The 17,448-nt window shown below is 42.3% G+C and overlaps 1 protein-coding gene and 1 long non-coding RNA gene across 4 annotated transcripts; both read left to right on the forward strand.

The window, feature by feature from the left end:
* The first annotated feature begins 1,385 nt into the window (after positions 1 to 1,385).
* Positions 1,386 to 2,916, forward strand: LOC118357626 (uncharacterized). Of its 2 annotated transcripts, XR_008078688.1 has the most exons (4): positions 1,386 to 1,592; positions 1,812 to 1,896; positions 2,184 to 2,306; positions 2,476 to 2,916. It is a non-coding gene; the product is annotated as an uncharacterized LOC118357626 (long non-coding RNA). The 2 variants fall into 2 exon arrangements; XR_008078687.1 differs by having other exon boundaries at positions 1,812 to 2,306.
* A 2,868-nt stretch (positions 2,917 to 5,784) lies between these two features.
* On the forward strand, positions 5,785 to 16,869 carry LOC118357627 (zinc finger protein 646-like). 2 transcript variants are annotated; one of them, XM_035734934.1, is made up of 4 exons: positions 5,785 to 5,919; positions 6,608 to 9,395; positions 10,987 to 12,075; positions 14,920 to 16,869. In XM_035734934.1, exons 2-4 carry the CDS (start codon positions 6,811 to 6,813, stop codon positions 15,809 to 15,811), a joined length of 4,566 nt encoding a protein of 1,521 aa, XP_035590827.1. In that variant the 5' UTR covers positions 5,785 to 5,919; positions 6,608 to 6,810; the 3' UTR covers positions 15,812 to 16,869. The 2 variants fall into 2 exon arrangements, with proteins under 2 accessions (XP_035590827.1, XP_035590826.1); XM_035734933.1 differs by having other exon boundaries at positions 5,876 to 6,005.
* The last annotated feature ends 579 nt before the right edge of the window (positions 16,870 to 17,448 follow it).

Here is a 17,448-nt window from a genome sequence, read left to right on the forward strand (position 1 = left end):
TACCACAGATGAGAAGCCTTTTATCCCACTTTTTATGGAAACCCAAAGGAGTCATACCTAACCGTCCCAGTGGCTTTCCAATTCCAAAGCCCTCCTACACACACCACGGTGCGCTCTGTCCATTGTGCTGACACAGGGCAGTGGAGATACAGATTTTGCGCAAACCTGTCACTCAATCGCTTAAACTTTTTTAGCAATTTTTATATGGGGACATTAAACTAAAACTGAGGGGGCACAAGTTTCAACTGAGGGGCCTATGCCCCCCGTTCCCCCCTTGTGAAGCCGGGTATGTATTGACCATTTATACAGACCACAATATGTACTGACCCTCTGGGAGATTAAGATGAGCAGCGAAATTCTTTCTCTATCATGGCCCAGGTGTTTGAAGGAAAACAGCCAATCTACTGACGACATTTTCAGGTCAACCATCTTTGATTAGGTTGATGGGCATTAGTGGCTACATTTGGGAGATATTGTGATGATCGAAGTCACTACCAGTAAATTAAATAGGAAGTGGATCAACCTATGTGCTGCACTTGTGACAGATGTGTTGGTTGATCCACTTCCTATTTAATTTATGATGTGGGTTTTAAACCAGTTTGTTCAGGAGGCAGTCTTACAGAGTGTTCAGAAGCTGGGTGAGAGACAACCACACATGTGATTAGGACTCATCACATTCAACAATCGGGTGTAATGTTTCATCCGTTTCCCATTGACATGATTGACTATTTCTGAGTGTTGATATCTAATGAAATTGTGTTTTCATGCTCTTTACATTCATTGGCTGTAGGTATTAAATCTGTGTTTTCTGTGTGACATTTCACAATGCGGTTGGTGGGAGGAGCTATAGGAGGACAGACTCATTGTAATGGCTGGCATGGAATTGTGGTTTCCATATGTTTGATACTGTTCCATTCATTCCATTCCAGCCATTACAATGACCCTATCCTCCTATAGCTTCTCCCACTAGCCTCCACTGATTTCGAGTCAATATTTGGACACATTCATCCAATATTTGCTGTGAATCTAAAGTTGTTTTGATCAGTATATTAAGATCATCTACTGATGTTTGTCTTGCCAGGTGACTGCACGGATAGGAACATTTCTCCTCGCCTTTTTTAGTGGGGTGCCGAGATTCTAAGGTAATACGAGAGAGGCAATAAGGGAACAAACAAACTCTACATTTTAATTCAAGGGCCCATGTGTTCCAAGAGCAAATAAGCCATGGACTTATTTTAAAGCTGGTCCAATGAAGGAATAATTTAATGAAATAACGGTATGTTGACACTCTTCTCTTTTCATTAAAAGATTGTCTAAGAGTGGTGCCTCGGCTCTAGGTCCAGCTTGTAGCCATAGTGATGGCATCTCGGGAACCAGGGTCAAAAGCCAGACAGTCCTATAGTTTCAGTGCCCCTGAATACATACGGTATCTGTCTTGTTTATGACATCGTACCATTGGAATATATTGTCGTCTTCCCAGGTGATTATTTGCACCGATGGAAAGGCCTACACAGACCTGGGGAATCTGGAGGTGGAGGACAACAATAAAGCTCGATATTTCCTCTACTCCACCATCTTCTACCAAGACCTGGGTGAGTATGCTGCTAGTCAGGTGTTGGTGCAACTCTACTGTCTTCACTAGCTCAAATTTCACTTATATTTGAGTATCACAGTGCAGTGGAGAACCTATTTTACCTTGGATTAACACATTTTCATACAGGCTATGTTGATAGTCTTTAAGGTGTTAACAGAAATTATATGTAGTTATTGAATACTGTAAGCAATCACTTATGTAACCCTTTCTCTCATAGGGTGACAGTGGCAGTGTTGGCCATTGAGGGGAAAGACTGCAGACTTGATGAGCAGGGGAGACCAGCAGGTCATACAGGCGAAACGGTTTGTGATACATAAAGCAGGGTTCTCCAACCCTGTTCCTGGAGAGCTACCCTCCTGTAGGTTCATTTCAACCCCACTTGTAACTATCCTGATTCAGCTTATCAACCAGTTAATTATTAGAATCAGGTGCGCTAGATTGGGGTTGGAGCGAAAACCTACCCTGCAATAAAGAATCTTTCGTGCTTTGTATTTTTGAGCTACAAATCGATTTGGCTTGCTCGTGATCAGTCAGTTGTGCAAGATGTGTCTTTTAATATGGTACTGTATGTGTTTTCTTTTCCCCCTAGGTGGTGATAGCAAGCTGTATATATAGCAAGCTATATGAACTACACACTGAATTTATTTGAGATTATAGAGAACAGGACGATAGCTACACATTGTAGTGTGAATTTGCTGCTCCCAACAACTCTGTAAGTGTTGAATTACACATTGGTATATTAATTTGTATTTACAAATATAGTATATGTACAGTGGGGGGAAAAAAGTATTCAGTCAGCCACCAATTGTGGAAGTTCTCCCACTGTTACAGATACAAGTATCCTGTGTGTGTGTTTCTTTTCTCTCCTTCTACCCTCACAGGTGAAAATCATCACTCCCCAATCAATCATCAATCAGAAGACGCACCTCCTCCTGTTTCCTACCCAATCACCGTTCCTTTCCCTTTGTTTAGAAACCCTGTCAGTTGTTTGCTGTGGAGCTCAATCTCTCTGTCTCTTTGTTTCACTCTCTCTGTGTATTGACCTCTCTTTTGTTTGAGCACCTCCATAGCACTTTGTCATCACATGTGAGTATTGTTTTGGTTATGGTGTTTGTTTGTTGCTGGTGGGAAAAGGGGGAAACCAAGACAAGTCGCCCATGGGCATACACTAACCGTAGGTAAACTTTGTTAAATACACTAGTTAGAACTGGGCGGACCACCCACTGTATTTTTGGTTAGCTGTTGTTAAAGTAGGCTAGTTTAGCTTAGGGGTGTTTTTGAATACTTATTGTTTCTTTCCTTGGGTCCAGCTCAGCCCCTTTTCCTGCTCCCCCCATTACCGTGTGTTTATTAATAAACCCTGAGTTTGACGGTAGATTTCAGTTGTTGTGGTTATTTCGTTCACACTTTTACTTTGTCACTATTATAAATTGCATGAGTTATGTTAGGGGTCTCATTACCATCCCCCCTAGACTATCATAGGCTAAAAATATCTATAATCTATATCTATAATATCTATGCACATAAAAATATCTATAATCATGCATTCCTGCAAGGATGAGTACCTCAGTGTTATATTTATTATACCTCACTATGAATGACTGTATAAGATGATTACTCATGATTTTGAGTCTGACCAAATCATGGGCTGGTGCCACCAACTGTAAAAGTTTGTGACACCAGGGGAAATGTTAGTCTGGAGCACTGTAATAGTAATTAACACTTAGGGTAGGTGTTGCTTCAAGGGAACACTAATTTGCAATATAGCCTAAATTGTTAGCTTGGATTTTATAACGTACAGTACCAGTCCAAGGTTTGGACACCTACTCATTCCAGGGTTTTTCTTTCTTTATAATATTTTCTACATTGTAGAATAATAGTGAAGACAAACTATGTAACACATATGAAATCATGTAGTAACACCCTTTGCCTTGATGACAGCTTTGCACATTCTTGGCTTTCTCTCAAACAGCTTGATGAGGTAGTCACCTGGAATGCATTTCAATTATCAGGTATGCCTTTGTTTGTGGAATATCTTTCCTTCTTAATGTGTTTGAGCCAATCAGTTGTGTTGTGACAAGTTAGGGGTGGTGTACAGAAAGTAGCCCTATTTGGTAAAATACCAAGTCTATATTATGGCAAGAACAGCTCAAATAAGGCAGGAGATACGACAGTCCATCATTACTTTAAGACATGAAGGTCAGTCAATCTGGAGAATTTCAAGTTTCTTCAAGTACAGTCGCAAAAACCTTCAAGTGCTATGATGAAACTGGCTCTCCTGAGGACTGCCACAGGAAGGCCAGTGGTGTAAAGTACTTAAGTAAAAATACTTTAAAGTACAACTTAAGTCATTTTTTGGGGTATCTTTACTTTCCTATTTATATTTTTGACAACTTTTAAGTTGATACATTCCTAAAGACAATGTATTTTTTACTACATACATTTTCTGACACATTTTGAATGATTAGCAGGACAGGAAAATGTGGTCTAATTCACATACTTTTCAAGACAACATGTCTAGTCATCCCTACTGCCTCTACTCTGGTGGACCCACTAAACAAATGTTTCTTTGTCAATTCTGTCTTAGCCAGGGGCACACTCAGACACTATCTGTAAATAAAAATAAGACAATTTGTCTGTCTACCTTGATTAATATAATGCATTTGAAATGATTTATACTTGTACTTTTGATACATAAGTATATTTTAGCGATTACATTTACTTTTGATACTTAAGTATAAAAATTAAACTATTTTTTAACTTTTACTCAAGTAGTATTTTACTGGGTGATGTTCACTTGAGTCATTGTCTAGTAAGGTATCTTTACTTTTAATCAAGTATGACAATTGGGTACTTTTTACACCACTGAGGAAGACCCAGAGTTACCTCTGCTGCAGAGTATACGTTCATTAGAATTAATTGCACCTCAGATTGCAGTCCAAATAAATTCTTCAGAGTTCATGTAACTCTGTGAATCATGCCTTCATGGTCAAATTGCTGCAAATAAACCATTACTAAAGGACACCAATAAGAAGAGACATTCTTGGATTTGGATAAAATGCCAGGATTCTTGTCCCAGTCCGCCCCTGACCACACACATACAGTGGGGCACAAAAGTATTTAGTCAGCCACCAATTGTGCAAGTTCTCCCACGTAAGAAGATGAGAAAGGCCTGTAATTTTCATCATAGGTACACTTCAACTATGACAGACAAAATGAGAAAAAGAAAAATCCAGAAAATCACATTGTAGGATTTTTAATGAATTTATTTGCAAATTATGGTGGAAAATAAGTATTTGGCCAATAACAAAAGTTTCTCAATACTTTGATTTATACCCTTTGTTGGCAATGACAGAGGTCAAATGTTTTCTGTAAGTCTTCACAAGGTTTTCACACACTGTTGCTGGTATTTTGTCCCATTCCTCCATGCAGATCTCCTCTAGGGCAGTGACGTTTTGGGGCTGTTGCTGGGCAACACTGACTTTCAACTCCCTCCAAAGATTTTCTATGGGGTTGAGATCTGGATACTGGCTTGGCCACTCCAGGACCTTGAAATGCTTCTTACGAAGCCACTCCTTCGTTGCCCGGGCGGTGTGTTTGGGGTCATTGTCATGCTGAAAGAAGGAAGGTGGTTTTCACTCAAAATCTCACGATACATGGCCCCATGTATTATTTTTCTTCACTCTGCGGTCTGACTCCTCCCAAACCATCTCAATTTGGTTGAGGTCGGGGGATTATGGAGGCCAGGTCATCTGATGAAGCACTCCATCACTCTCTTTCTTGGTAAAATAGCCCTTACACAACCTGGAGATGTTGTCCTGTTGAAAAACAAATGATGCACCAAATTATTTTTCAATCTTCAACAAAGAAATGCCACCAAAAATGGTTTACTGAAACAGTCACCTATGATTCACCAAATTATATTTTGAAAGAGAATGCGGAGTACTTTAAGCATATATGTTTGTTTCAGTCTCCTCTACCCGGAGCTAATTGTACGGATTTTTCGCACCTGTTTTGCTGAACGTTTTCTAACATTTGCATTTTCACGTAACGTGGACTACTTTTAATTTGGAATGAGCTAAACCTGTAACGGGGATGGACATTATTTAGTACTTGTATATGTGTTTTCAAATGCATTTTATGTTGCAGGCCATCTTGTAATTTTACATAGCAAATCCACGAAAATAGTTTAATGCACAGTTATGTGCGCATGACAGAACCACGAAGAGGGCTATATTTTGTGGTACACATTTCCTGTTTCCTAGCAACGAGCAGGAAGTATGTGAAATGGGATGGAAGTAAAAAAATCAAAACAAGACTTTGTGGTGAGTAAAAACATAGTGCTGGATTTAAACACCATACACTAGACATTCCAGAACATATTTGGCTGGACGCAAGAATCAAATAGATGGTAAGACAGGGTAACGTTCTTTTTTTAATGCAATGTTTGTTTAGCTAGCGTTAGCTTGTTAATAAGCATGATGATGCTAACCGTTACTTGTTAGCTAGCGGCTATTGTATCCAGCATTGGCTTGTTTGCAAACCAACGGATAACTTTTCCGTAATGGTGCGTGTTTTTAAGTTACATGTGAAATGTAGCTAATGGAATTCAACAAGAAAAATGTTTACGTTGTTTAAGGCCGAGGTGTTGTTTCCCCACATTAACATATTTATGCTAGCAGTCGCGCTAGGGTATTGTGACACAATATAACGTTAGCAAGCCACCTTCAGTTTGAATCGGGCAAAATATATCTGCCACTGTACACTATAATGAATGGAACATGTTGCATTATGTGACTAAACAGAGTAAACCGGTATTTGATCTGAGTTTTTAAAATTTAAATGCCGAATTTAGATATACGCAAACTTTTTAATAGCCATATTTGGCATTAAGGTTTGTACCCATTGTTTAGTAGGCATATGGTCCACGATTACCCCATAAATAAATAATACATTGACTGCAAGTGATTACGACTAACCAAATCGGTTCTCTATTTTTTTTTCTTTCCACAGCACTGATGTTGTACCTGCATCCATTCTACCACAGAAAGTACATTTAATAGTCAATGGAGTGGTACTAAATTGATCCCATTCTTGTGCAGTCTTCCTATTTGGACTGTACAATGAATGTAAGCTCTTGTGATATGGAGGTGCCGGGAATCTGATGTATTTCCCCCACAATTATCTAGCTCAAATATTTACAGTACTATCCTGTAATGGCTATGCAAGAGCTTGGCAGGACTAAAGGCTTCCCTTGCAAACACTGTGGCATAGTGTGCTCCAACATGCCAAGCCTTCTGGAACACATGGATAGTCACTACCAGCAAGAAGATGATCGCAAGTTCAGATGCGATGAATGTGGCCGATGCTACAGGCATGCAGGTAGCTTGGCTAACCACAAGAAAACACACAAGTTGGGTTCTTTTCATTGTCCAATATGTGCTAGGAAGCTCTCAAACACTCTGGCCCTGAAGAGCCATCTGCGCATCCACACATCACAGAAGAAGTACTCCTGCATGGACTGTGGGAAGGCCTTTAGGCTATCTACTCAGCTGGCCACCCATCAAAAGGTCCATCTCTCTGGGCAATCAAAGAGGAGAGCCGGTTGGGCCACTGCAGAATATTCTCCAATTGAGAATAGGGATGAAATTGAAGATAATGATGACTTTGAAAAGCTGTCGATCTTGGTGGCTGACCAGCAAGACACGGGGATGGATATTGTGTCTGATAATAACCTTAGCCAAGAGGACGCAGAGGTTATTCCCAACTCGGCAAATTATTGTGACAACCTGGGCTTTGAAGCAGGGGATCGACCTTTCAAATGTGGTCAGTGCGAAAAGTCATATAGACACCATGGAAGCCTGATCAATCATAAGAAGTCTCACCAGGTAGTGCACTCAAACATCCCTATCTGTTTCAAGCAGTTAAATAATCTTGCTGCCCTCCATAGTCACCAGAGAACCCACAAAAAGTCCAAAAGTGGGCCAGACACCCATTCCTTGGAAGTCACTTACGCAGGCAGAGCACCAGAGCAGTTTTCACACCTGAACAGGGATGCTCCAGTGCATTTTTGTCAGCTGTGCCAAGTGATGTTTCCTAATGATGATGAGTTCCAGGAACACATCCAAAAGCATAATTCTTCCTCCATGTCCTTTGGGCACGATCAAGGTTTATCTGAGGATCATCATGACTCTTATGACCTTAGTGTCACTCCTTCTCCTGACTCAAACTTTTATTCACCACCTCTAAACAATACTCCATTGATGAATCATCAAGGGGAGCAGATCAATGATGTTCAAATATACTCTGACCACTCCAGTAACAAATCCACCTCGAATACTCAGGGAGAGCTCCTAATCTTGGATCCAGAGATTCCTGCTGACGATCTAAGTAAAGCAGAAAAGTCCTCAGTTACAGAAAACGGTGAGCGCCGCTTCAAGTGCCAGGTCTGTGGCAAAAGCTACCGGCATGCCGGGAGTCTCATCAACCATAAGCGTTCTCATCAGACAGGTATTTACCAGTGTTCCATCTGCCGCAAGACTTACCCACACATGGCTGCCCTCCGCAGCCATGTCCGCATCCACAGGGCCCATCCGTCCTCCTTTAGCCTGGGCTCTGAAGGAGACTGGCTCTCTTCTGAGCCCCTAACACTGGAGAACCAGCAGGCCTGCTTTTCCTCTCAGGAGGGAGATGCTAGCAATATGATGACTCTCGCTCAGGAGAACACAAGTGAACACTGCATTGCAGGATCATGCCATGTGCAGTTTGACTCCGCCTTTCCCCAGGACAGAACAGTGCACCTACCTCACAACGAACGCCAGATGGAGAGTCACATGTGTGCAGACTGTGGCGAAACATTTGCAGACATCGCAGGAATCAAATTGCACATATGCCCCCTGCTACAACCGCAGCACGAGGCCATGTCAAATGACTATGACAGTAACTTAACCTTCTTGGACACTAATGGCCGATGCACCATGGGAAATCCAGGAGATCATGTAGAGTTCCAGGGACTGAATGGCAGCCCTAGACAAAGGTACTGTGGTGAACATGACTTCTATGAAGGCTTGAACGGGGAGCAGTTAAATGGTGATGGCAAAGAGGAGGATGAAAAGGATGATGACGGTGAGCTCTATCAGTGCTCAGCATGTGGGAACCGCTACACAAGCATGAGGGCTCTGAGGAGTCATCTTCGTGGCCACACTCAATCCCATGGTACTCTTACAAGCTCCGGCCCCTCCAAGTCCCGCCTAGAGGCTGAAAAAGAAGAGGACCCTGGAAATAGACATCAGATGGATGGGGGTCTGATGATCTGCAGTACTTGCGGAGAGAGTTTTGCCAAGAAGCAGGACATGCTTTCCCATCAGCTCATACACAATAAAGCACAGGCAGATGATGCTAAACACATGCCTATGGACAATAGTAATGGAACTAGGCACAAAGAGGAGGCGGACAGCCGCATCTATGGAGATTGTGATATATTTTGCACCAGTTACCATCATCCTGAGACCCATCAATGTACAACAAATGGGAAAAGTGTATCTGTAAACGGTGTTGAAAAAAATGAAATGGGTGGCTCTGTCAACGGTAAAGAATTAGGACACCTGAAAGAGAATTTAAACAATGGGGATTGCCAGTACAAGTGTGATCAGTGTGGAAGAGCATACAGACATGCTGGCTCCCTTCTCAACCATAAAAAGTCCCACAAAACTGGAGTGTTCCGCTGCATGGTTTGCCAGAAGCGCTTCTACAATCTACTGGCTCTTAAGAACCATCAGAGGACCCACTTTGATGTTAAGAGGTAATTTCTAAACCTGATTGATAACAGAGAAATATTCTATTCTACTGATAAGTATCCATGTAATTTGACATATCAAGTAAATAAACAGAGAAACTCTAGTGTATTAAACATGCGGGAGATGCAATTAATTGTAATATTACATTTGAAGGTTTAGGTTATTGCACTGTTACCGTGCTCTAACAGCTAACATTTTTCAATGAAGAGTTACCCAGTGCTTGTAAACTAATCCAAGGATGTACTGCTTGTACAATTGGTTTTGTCTACATTCAATACTCTAAATTGAAAATGTTCATTGGTAACACAAGTTCGGAGCACAACATACAATCCAAGAGCACCAGAAGATGCATCTTTTTTTTTTAATTGATTGAGATATAGCATATTAATTCTAGCTACTTTTGAAGATGTTTATTATAAAAAGCTAACATGTCATTGAAATTGCAGTCATTTGTGGAATATTCGTTTTCTTCATTGTGTTAAAGCACTACCTATTGAGATGCAATTCCATTGACATTTGTACATCGTCTCTTTTAAGAGCGACATGCAATAGATCACGCATTCATTCATTGCTATAATCATTGATCTTCTAAAGAAGCTATCCCTTTTCCTTTCTTTATGTGCCCCCAAATGTTTAGATATACTGGTAAAGTAACCAGGTTGTTGGTGTAAACAAATGCCTGTGAGGGGCCTAAAAACAATCTTTTTGGTCCACCAGCCACTTTTGCAGGTAGATGGAAAAAAATCTTACCAGCCAATAGTGTTTATCGCCATAACACTGAAAGCCACACACAGTTTCCTCGGGTTTGTTTTTCCAGGGTTTGTATTTCCAGTTATTAAAAAAACACAAACATTTTCAGGTTTTCACTCAATCACACTTTAACATGTAAAAAAAAAAATTCATAGGAAAACAACAGTTAGAACATCCAAGTCCATAACAATGTTTAAACCACACCAGGAGACTACTTTTGTTTCATTTTTTTATTACTCACCTCATGTGACTGGTGTCTGGCTGGTGGTGGTTGTACTGAATGCACAATATTTATTTAACTAGGCAAGTCAGTTAAGAACAAATTCTTATTTACAATGACAGCCTACGGTCTAATAGCAGAGTTTGCAAAACAAGACACCACCCTATTTGATACAAATCAGCATGATCTATTCTGCCAGGTAAGCCTACTTTGCAGGTAACATTTAATTTGGAAGGTTTAATGGGGAAAGCCTCGGTATTGCTAACCGGCTACACAAAGTGGTAGTCCCAGGCATTCCTATGATGCGTCTTCAGAAGGTTGCAAGAAATACAAATCACTGATGCATTCTTTATTATTCATTATATGTAGGCGTTGGATTGAACAAATCTGCACTCGTTTTTTCTCTCTCTGGGGCACTCGGATACAACTGCACAGTGAAGCTTATCATTACAACAATTATTATCTGGGTCGCACACGTGCTCCCAGGTCCCAAAGCAAAATATCTAGGGGCACTTTAGAGACCTGTCTACATTGCGGTAATGTGTTTTGTCATTACTTCATTCATGCACGACTGTTCTGTGCTTTGTAAACACGGGATTAACCTCTCTATTTGTCCCCTCTTTTAGACATACTTGCAATGAATGTGGGAAGGCATTCAAGATACAGAAGCAACTATTGAACCACCTAAGATTTCACAAGGAGAACCATGCCAAAATACAGGAGCTCAACAACCAGATTCAGGCCGTCATGCAGATGAATGGCACGAGGTCAGAGGGAGGAATGCGCTTGCTTAATGCACCTGTCAATCAAGCCACCACCCACAAAAAGGGTGGTGGTAGGCCAACCCCCAACAGAAAGAATCCCAGTGTGGAGGGGGCTCAGACTCGAGTCAAATCAGTGGAAGCAGGCGACCCTCGTCCCTACCCCTGTGACCAATGTGGGCGAACGTATCGACATGCAGGAAGTCTGGTCAATCACAAGAACTCTCACAAGACCGGTGAATACTACTGCTCTGTTTGTAACAACACCTACTCCAACCAGCTGGCTATGAAGAACCACCTGCGCATCCACTTCTCAGTTAAAAAGCACAATTGTGAAGACTGTGGTAAGGCCTTTAGGGGAAAGAAGCAGTTGTCTAGCCATATTTGCGCACATCTCAGAAAGGATATGACAGGAGGGGTCAGGGGAAGAGCTCGCAGACGAGCAAGAAACGTTAAATGTAAGCAGTGCAGACAGACGTTTATATCTGCTGACCAACGGACAGCCCATACCTGTGGGTCACTGGCAAACTCATCAGAGGGCAGTGATGGACAAACGAGTATGTCCTTGAAAAGGGAGGAGCGACCATTCACCTGCATCATTTGCAATCGCAGCTACCGCCACGCAGGCAGTCTCCTGAATCATAAAAACACTCATAAGTCTGGCCACTTCAGCTGCACTTTCTGCTCCAAGTCCTTTTCTAACCCCATGGCGTTACGCAACCACACACGAATCCACACACAGAAGAAGAAGCATGTCTGCCTGACCTGCAGGAAGGCGTTTCGGTTGGCCAGTATCCTTCAAAACCACCAGAAGGTCCACACCAGGGTGGCCAACCACTTCAGCTGCCCAGAATGTGGCAAGACCTTCCAGGGCAAGTCTGGGCTGAAGAGGCACCGCTGCCGGGGGGGTCAGGATGACCGCTATCACAGAGAGAGTGGAGACAAGTGCTTCACGTGAGTTACTTGTTTCATAATCAGCTCATTATGTAAGGCATGATTATTTTTCATAGATCATATTATAATTATCACATTTATTTTTAGCCTTCTGTTTACATGGCTTTAACACTAGAACCTCTGCGCAGCTGATTACATTATGTATCTTTCACTTCCCCTCGCTCAACTCCCCCATTCTCCCTATCATACTTCATATATTTAATCTGTTACAGTGCCTTCATAAAATATTCATACCCCTTATTCCACATTTTTGTTGTTACAGCCTGTATTCAAAATTGATTAATTATATTTTTTTCTCTCACCCATTTACACACACTACCCCATAATGACAAAAGTGAACATTTGTATTTTATTTTTTAAATATTTGCTCATTTATTGAAAAATAAATACAGAAATATCTAATTTGCATAAGTATTCACACCCTGGGTCAATACCTTGTAGAAGCACCTTTGGTGGCGATTACAGTTTTGAGTCAACTTGTGCAAAGCTGATAGACGTACCCATCTGGATTTGGGGATTTTATCCTGTTCTTCCTTGCAGATTTTCTCAAGCTCTGTTAAGTTGGATGCGGAGCGGTGGTGACCAGCAATCTTCAAGTCTTTTCACAGATTTTCAATTCAATTCTAGTCTGGGATTTGGCTGGGCCGCTCAAGGGCTTTCACATTATTGTTCTGAAGCCATTCCAGCATTACTTTGGCTGTATGCTTGGGGTCATTATCCTTTTGGAACATAAATATTCACCGTAGTCTAAGGTCATTTCCACTCTGGAGCAGGTTCTCATTAAGGAATTGCCTGTATTCGGCTCCATTCATTGTTCCCTGTACCTTGACCAGTCTCTCAGTCACTGCTGCATAAAAGCATCCCTATAGCATGATGCTGCCTCCACCATTTTAGTCTCATCAGACCACAGAATCTTTTGCCTTAGTCTTTCACATGCCTTTTTACAAACTCCTGGCATGCTGTCATGTGCCTTTTTTTCTCAGGAGTGGCTTCTGTCAGGCCACTCTCCCATAAAGCCCAGATTGGTGAAGTGCTATGGATACTATTGTCAAGCAGGTTCTCCCATCTCAGCCAAGGAACCCTGTAGGTCTATCAGAGTGGTCATTGGGTTGGTTCTTGGTCACCTCCCTGACCAATGACCTTCTTTCTCAGTTTGGTCGGACGGTCAGTTCTGGGCAGAGTCTGGATGGTTCCATATTTTTTTTCAGTTTACCAATGGCGGAGACCACTGTGCTCTTGGAAACTTTCAAGTTTATATCCCTCTCCAGATATAGAATTGTGATGAGGCACACTATCTCAGAGATCTACGGACAGTTCCTTGGACTTCTGTTTCTGCTTTGACGTGCATTGTCAAATGTGGGACCTTATATAGACAGGTGTTTCTTTTTTAACATCGGAGGAAACGCAGTACACCCGGTGACCGTGTCAGCGTGCACTGTGCCCGGCCCGCCACAGGAGTCGCTAGAGCGCGATGGGACAAGGACATCCCTGCCGGCAAAGCCCTTCCCTAACCCGGACGATGCTGGGCCAATTGTGAGCTGCCTCATGGGTCTCCCTGCTGGAACAGGGCCTGAACTCTAACCCAGAATCTCTAGTGGCACAGCTAGCCTTAGACCACTGCGCCACTCGGGATGCCATATTTTATTTTCAATAAATTTGCACACACAAAATTATATATGTATTTCCACTTTGTCATTATATGGGGTATTGTGTGTAAATGGGTGAGGGAGAAAAAAAATCTATTTAATCCAATTTTGAATTCTGGCATTAACACAACAATGTGGAGTAAGTCAAGAGCTGAATACTTCCTGAAGGCACTGTATATGTGTGAAAGGAAAAAAAAGATCAAGGACAATAACCACCCGAGCCACTACCCGTTCACCCCGCTTCCACCCTGAAGGTCAGTACAGGTGCATCAAAGCTGGGACAGAGATTGAAAAACAGCTTCTATCTCAAGGCCATCAGATTGTTAAACAGTCACCACCAGCACAGATGGGCAGCTGCCTACCTACAGACTTGATATCATTGGCTACTTTAATAAATGGAACACTAAGTCACTTTAATAATGCTACTTTAAGAATGTTTACATATTTCGCATTACTCATCTCATATGTATTTTATATCATCTATTGCATCTTGCCTATGCAGCCCTGTCACTGCTCATCCATATATTTTATACTTATATATTCTCATTCCTTTACTAGATTGTGTGTATTAGGTTTTGTTGTGGAATTGTTAGATATTACCTGTTAGATACTGCTGCACTGTCGGATCTAGAAGCACAAACATTTCTCTACACTCGCAATAACCTCTGCTAACCCTGTGTATGTGAACAATTCAAATTGGATTTTGATTTGATTAGGTTCAGTTTTGAGGCAATTATCAGGGTGATTATCAACTGGGCAGGGCACCTTTAATTGTCAGGAGGATGGGAACAGGCCCTACTGTCGGGACGAGGAGCCGTAACTGGGGGGGGGAAACCATACACAAAAAAAATACATGCCCTCCTAAAACTGGTTATAAGTCCAGTTCTGTTTGTGCTATTGATTGTAACAACGACAGTGTATTTATGACTTTTTAAGGACGGAGGGAGGGGTGAAATAAGACTTTCTATTCGTGAGCAGTCCAAATGACTACTTTGGCAGTTATTGTGTTAATGGCTATGTTTAGTGTTAGGGTAAATCTGTAATTATTTCCTCATAGTTAAATTCTATTAGTAAAGATACGCCTGAGATTATCTTCTTGTTAGAAGGTGGACCTTTTGGTACAGTAAGAAAAAGCCACTTTATGCCCAATTTAAATAATTTTCATAAACAGGGATTTTAATTAATCTCTCTGCTGCAGGTGTGACCTCTGTGGACGCTCATACCACCATGCTGGCTCCCTGCTCAACCATAAAAAGACGCACTCAGAAAACCTCCACCACTGTACCTTGTGCCTCCAGACTTTCCCTGGCCTCCTCGCCCTCCAGATCCACTCCCAGATGAAGCGCCACTGCTGTCCAGACTGTGGCAAGACCTTTTGTCTCATCTCGCACCTGCAGAACCACATGGAGGTGCACTCCAAGGGCCGCACCCTGGTCTGCAGCCCCTGCCATCAGAGCTTCCCCAACCCAGCCAGGTACCAACAACACCAGGAACTGCACCACCGGGCCCAAGGGCATTATCAACAACACAACATGCAAATGGAGGATGACCTAAGCTGGGAATCGGGACTAGACCAAACCATGGAGCTCCAAGGCATCCCCAAGCTGGTCCCGGCGTTTGCCCACATGCACGATGGCATGCCCAACCAGCAGGAAAGCAACGAGGTGCCCTGTATAGGGGAGAAGAGCCACGTGTGTGAGCACTGCGGCCGCACCTACCGCCATGCAGGTTCCCTCCTCAACCACAAGAACAGTCACAAGACCGGCGCCTTCTTCTGCTCCGTGTGCCAGAAGGAGTTCACCAACCTGATGGCGCTGAAGAACCACCGGCGCATCCACACGGAGCCCAAACGCTACCAGTGCCTGGAGTGCGGCAAGGCCTTCCGCGTGTCCACCCAGCTCATCTGCCACCGGAGGATCCACACCAAAGAGAAGCCCTTCTCCTGCCTGCTGTGCGAAAAGCGCTTCTCCAGCAAGTCAAACCTGCGCCACCACCAGAAGATGCACCAGAGTGGTGGCCAGGACTACAAGTCCTCCTTCGGCATGGATACTAACAGTTTTATGGACTTGGACATGGGCTCTTTTCTCTGAGTCAGGACTCCGTGTCAAATGCTTATTATATTATTCTCCCCATTCACTGGACCCCTATCGGTAATTGTAAAGTGGCGTGTTCCACAAAGCCCCAGTAGAGACAGCGTTTCCTCTTGATGTTGAACTCTTCAAAGCTGCCTCACAAACGTTTCATTTTTCTGATTATGCTTCGGTCATACACTTTGGGAGAGGTCGAAGGATTTCTTATCTCTAGCAGGGATTGTGGCACTGTTAAACTTCCCAGATGGGCACAGGCGACAGTGTCTGTCAAATCTTTCTAAGATTATTTTCGCATGGAGTGCACATTGTCATTGAATCGTTTAACGCTATAGGAGTGAGAACTATTGGACCTCCTTCCATACTGACTGTATCAATGGCCTCACAAGGTAGACAGTCCAATTTCCCAACCAAAGTGAACCGATGTAACAGAACTGTTTCAGCCCAGTTCCTGCATTTGAGATTGATTTATACAATGACTCATATTTTTACGAGAAAAGTGCTGTTCTGAAATTGTCATTTCCTCTCGCTATCTATTACTGTGTTCAGTGCCTCCGTCGGTTCAATTCTCTGCCCAGCTTATCAAAAGTGAGGGCTGTTCTCAATATTTTGCCATAGGTTAGAGAAAAGTGATCAATTTGACCATTTCTGATGTGGCGTCAATAAGCATGACCTCCTAGACTTACCCAGAGGATGATATCAAAGGTATTTACTGAAATCATGTAATCAAGTTGTTTTAGTGATGGTGATATTTGGGTACACCCTTTGGGTGATATATGTATGCTAAATGGGCATATTTGATTATTTATTCCTGTTCTTTTGACTTAGTTTCAATTTTTCTGTGTGTACTTTGATATATCATTTTCTATGAATGTTACCTTGACTCTTAAGAAATATCCTATGTAGCATTTAAGGGAATTCCTCAATCTGTAATTCCATTCTCAATTGGTGCGACTCCGACACAGGTAGGAATGCATTAGCCAAGGACAGTGGGCTTGCCAGCACTGTGGTTTTGCCACATTAAAATGTCTGATGTGCAAAGCATTGTAGATAATTATCCATGTCTGAATTGGGCATTACTTTATTTTTACAGGTGCCATTTCTCACCCATGTTTTGTTCAAATAAGAATTGTAGCTTTTCTTGTCCATAATTACCCGTGACCATTTTTGACACATTTTGCAAACCCTTTACAATATGAAACGCATGCTTTTGACTTCTCAAACTTTCAAAGGTAAACCCAGCAAAAAATTAAACATCCTCTCACTGTCAACTACGGTTATTTTCAGCAAACATAACATGTGTAAATATTTGTATGAACATAACAAGATTCAACAACTGAAACACAAACTGAACAAGTAACACAGACATGTGGCTAACAGAAATGGAATAATGTGTCCCTGAACAAAGGGGGGTCAAAACTAACAGTCAGTATCTGCTGTGGCCACCAGCTGCATTAAGTGCTGCAGGTCATCTCCTCATGGACTGCACCAGATTTGCAGTTCTTGCTGTGAGATGTTTCCCCGCTCTTCCACCAAGGCACCTGCAAGTTCCCAGACATTTCTGGGGGGAATGGCCCTAGCCCTCACCCTCCGATCCAACAGGTTCCAGACGTGCTCAATGGGATTGAGATCTGGGCTCT

The sequence above is a fragment of the Oncorhynchus keta genome, chromosome 24 (assembly GCF_023373465.1).
Source record: "Oncorhynchus keta strain PuntledgeMale-10-30-2019 chromosome 24, Oket_V2, whole genome shotgun sequence".
Taxonomy (NCBI): domain Eukaryota; kingdom Metazoa; phylum Chordata; class Actinopteri; order Salmoniformes; family Salmonidae; genus Oncorhynchus; species Oncorhynchus keta.

Bases quoted from the DNA above. Each gene is read 5' to 3' on its own strand.
- LOC118357627 (XM_035734934.1), top strand. From the start codon at position 6,811: ATGGCTATGCAAGAGCTTGGCAGGACTAAAGGCTTCCCTTGCAAACAC. The intron at 9,396-10,986 runs GTAATTTCTAAA...CCCCTCTTTTAG, and splicing joins ACCCACTTTGATGTTAAGAG to ACATACTTGCAATGAATGTG. The intron at 12,076-14,919 runs GTGAGTTACTTG...TCTCTGCTGCAG, and splicing joins AGTGGAGACAAGTGCTTCAC to GTGTGACCTCTGTGGACGCT.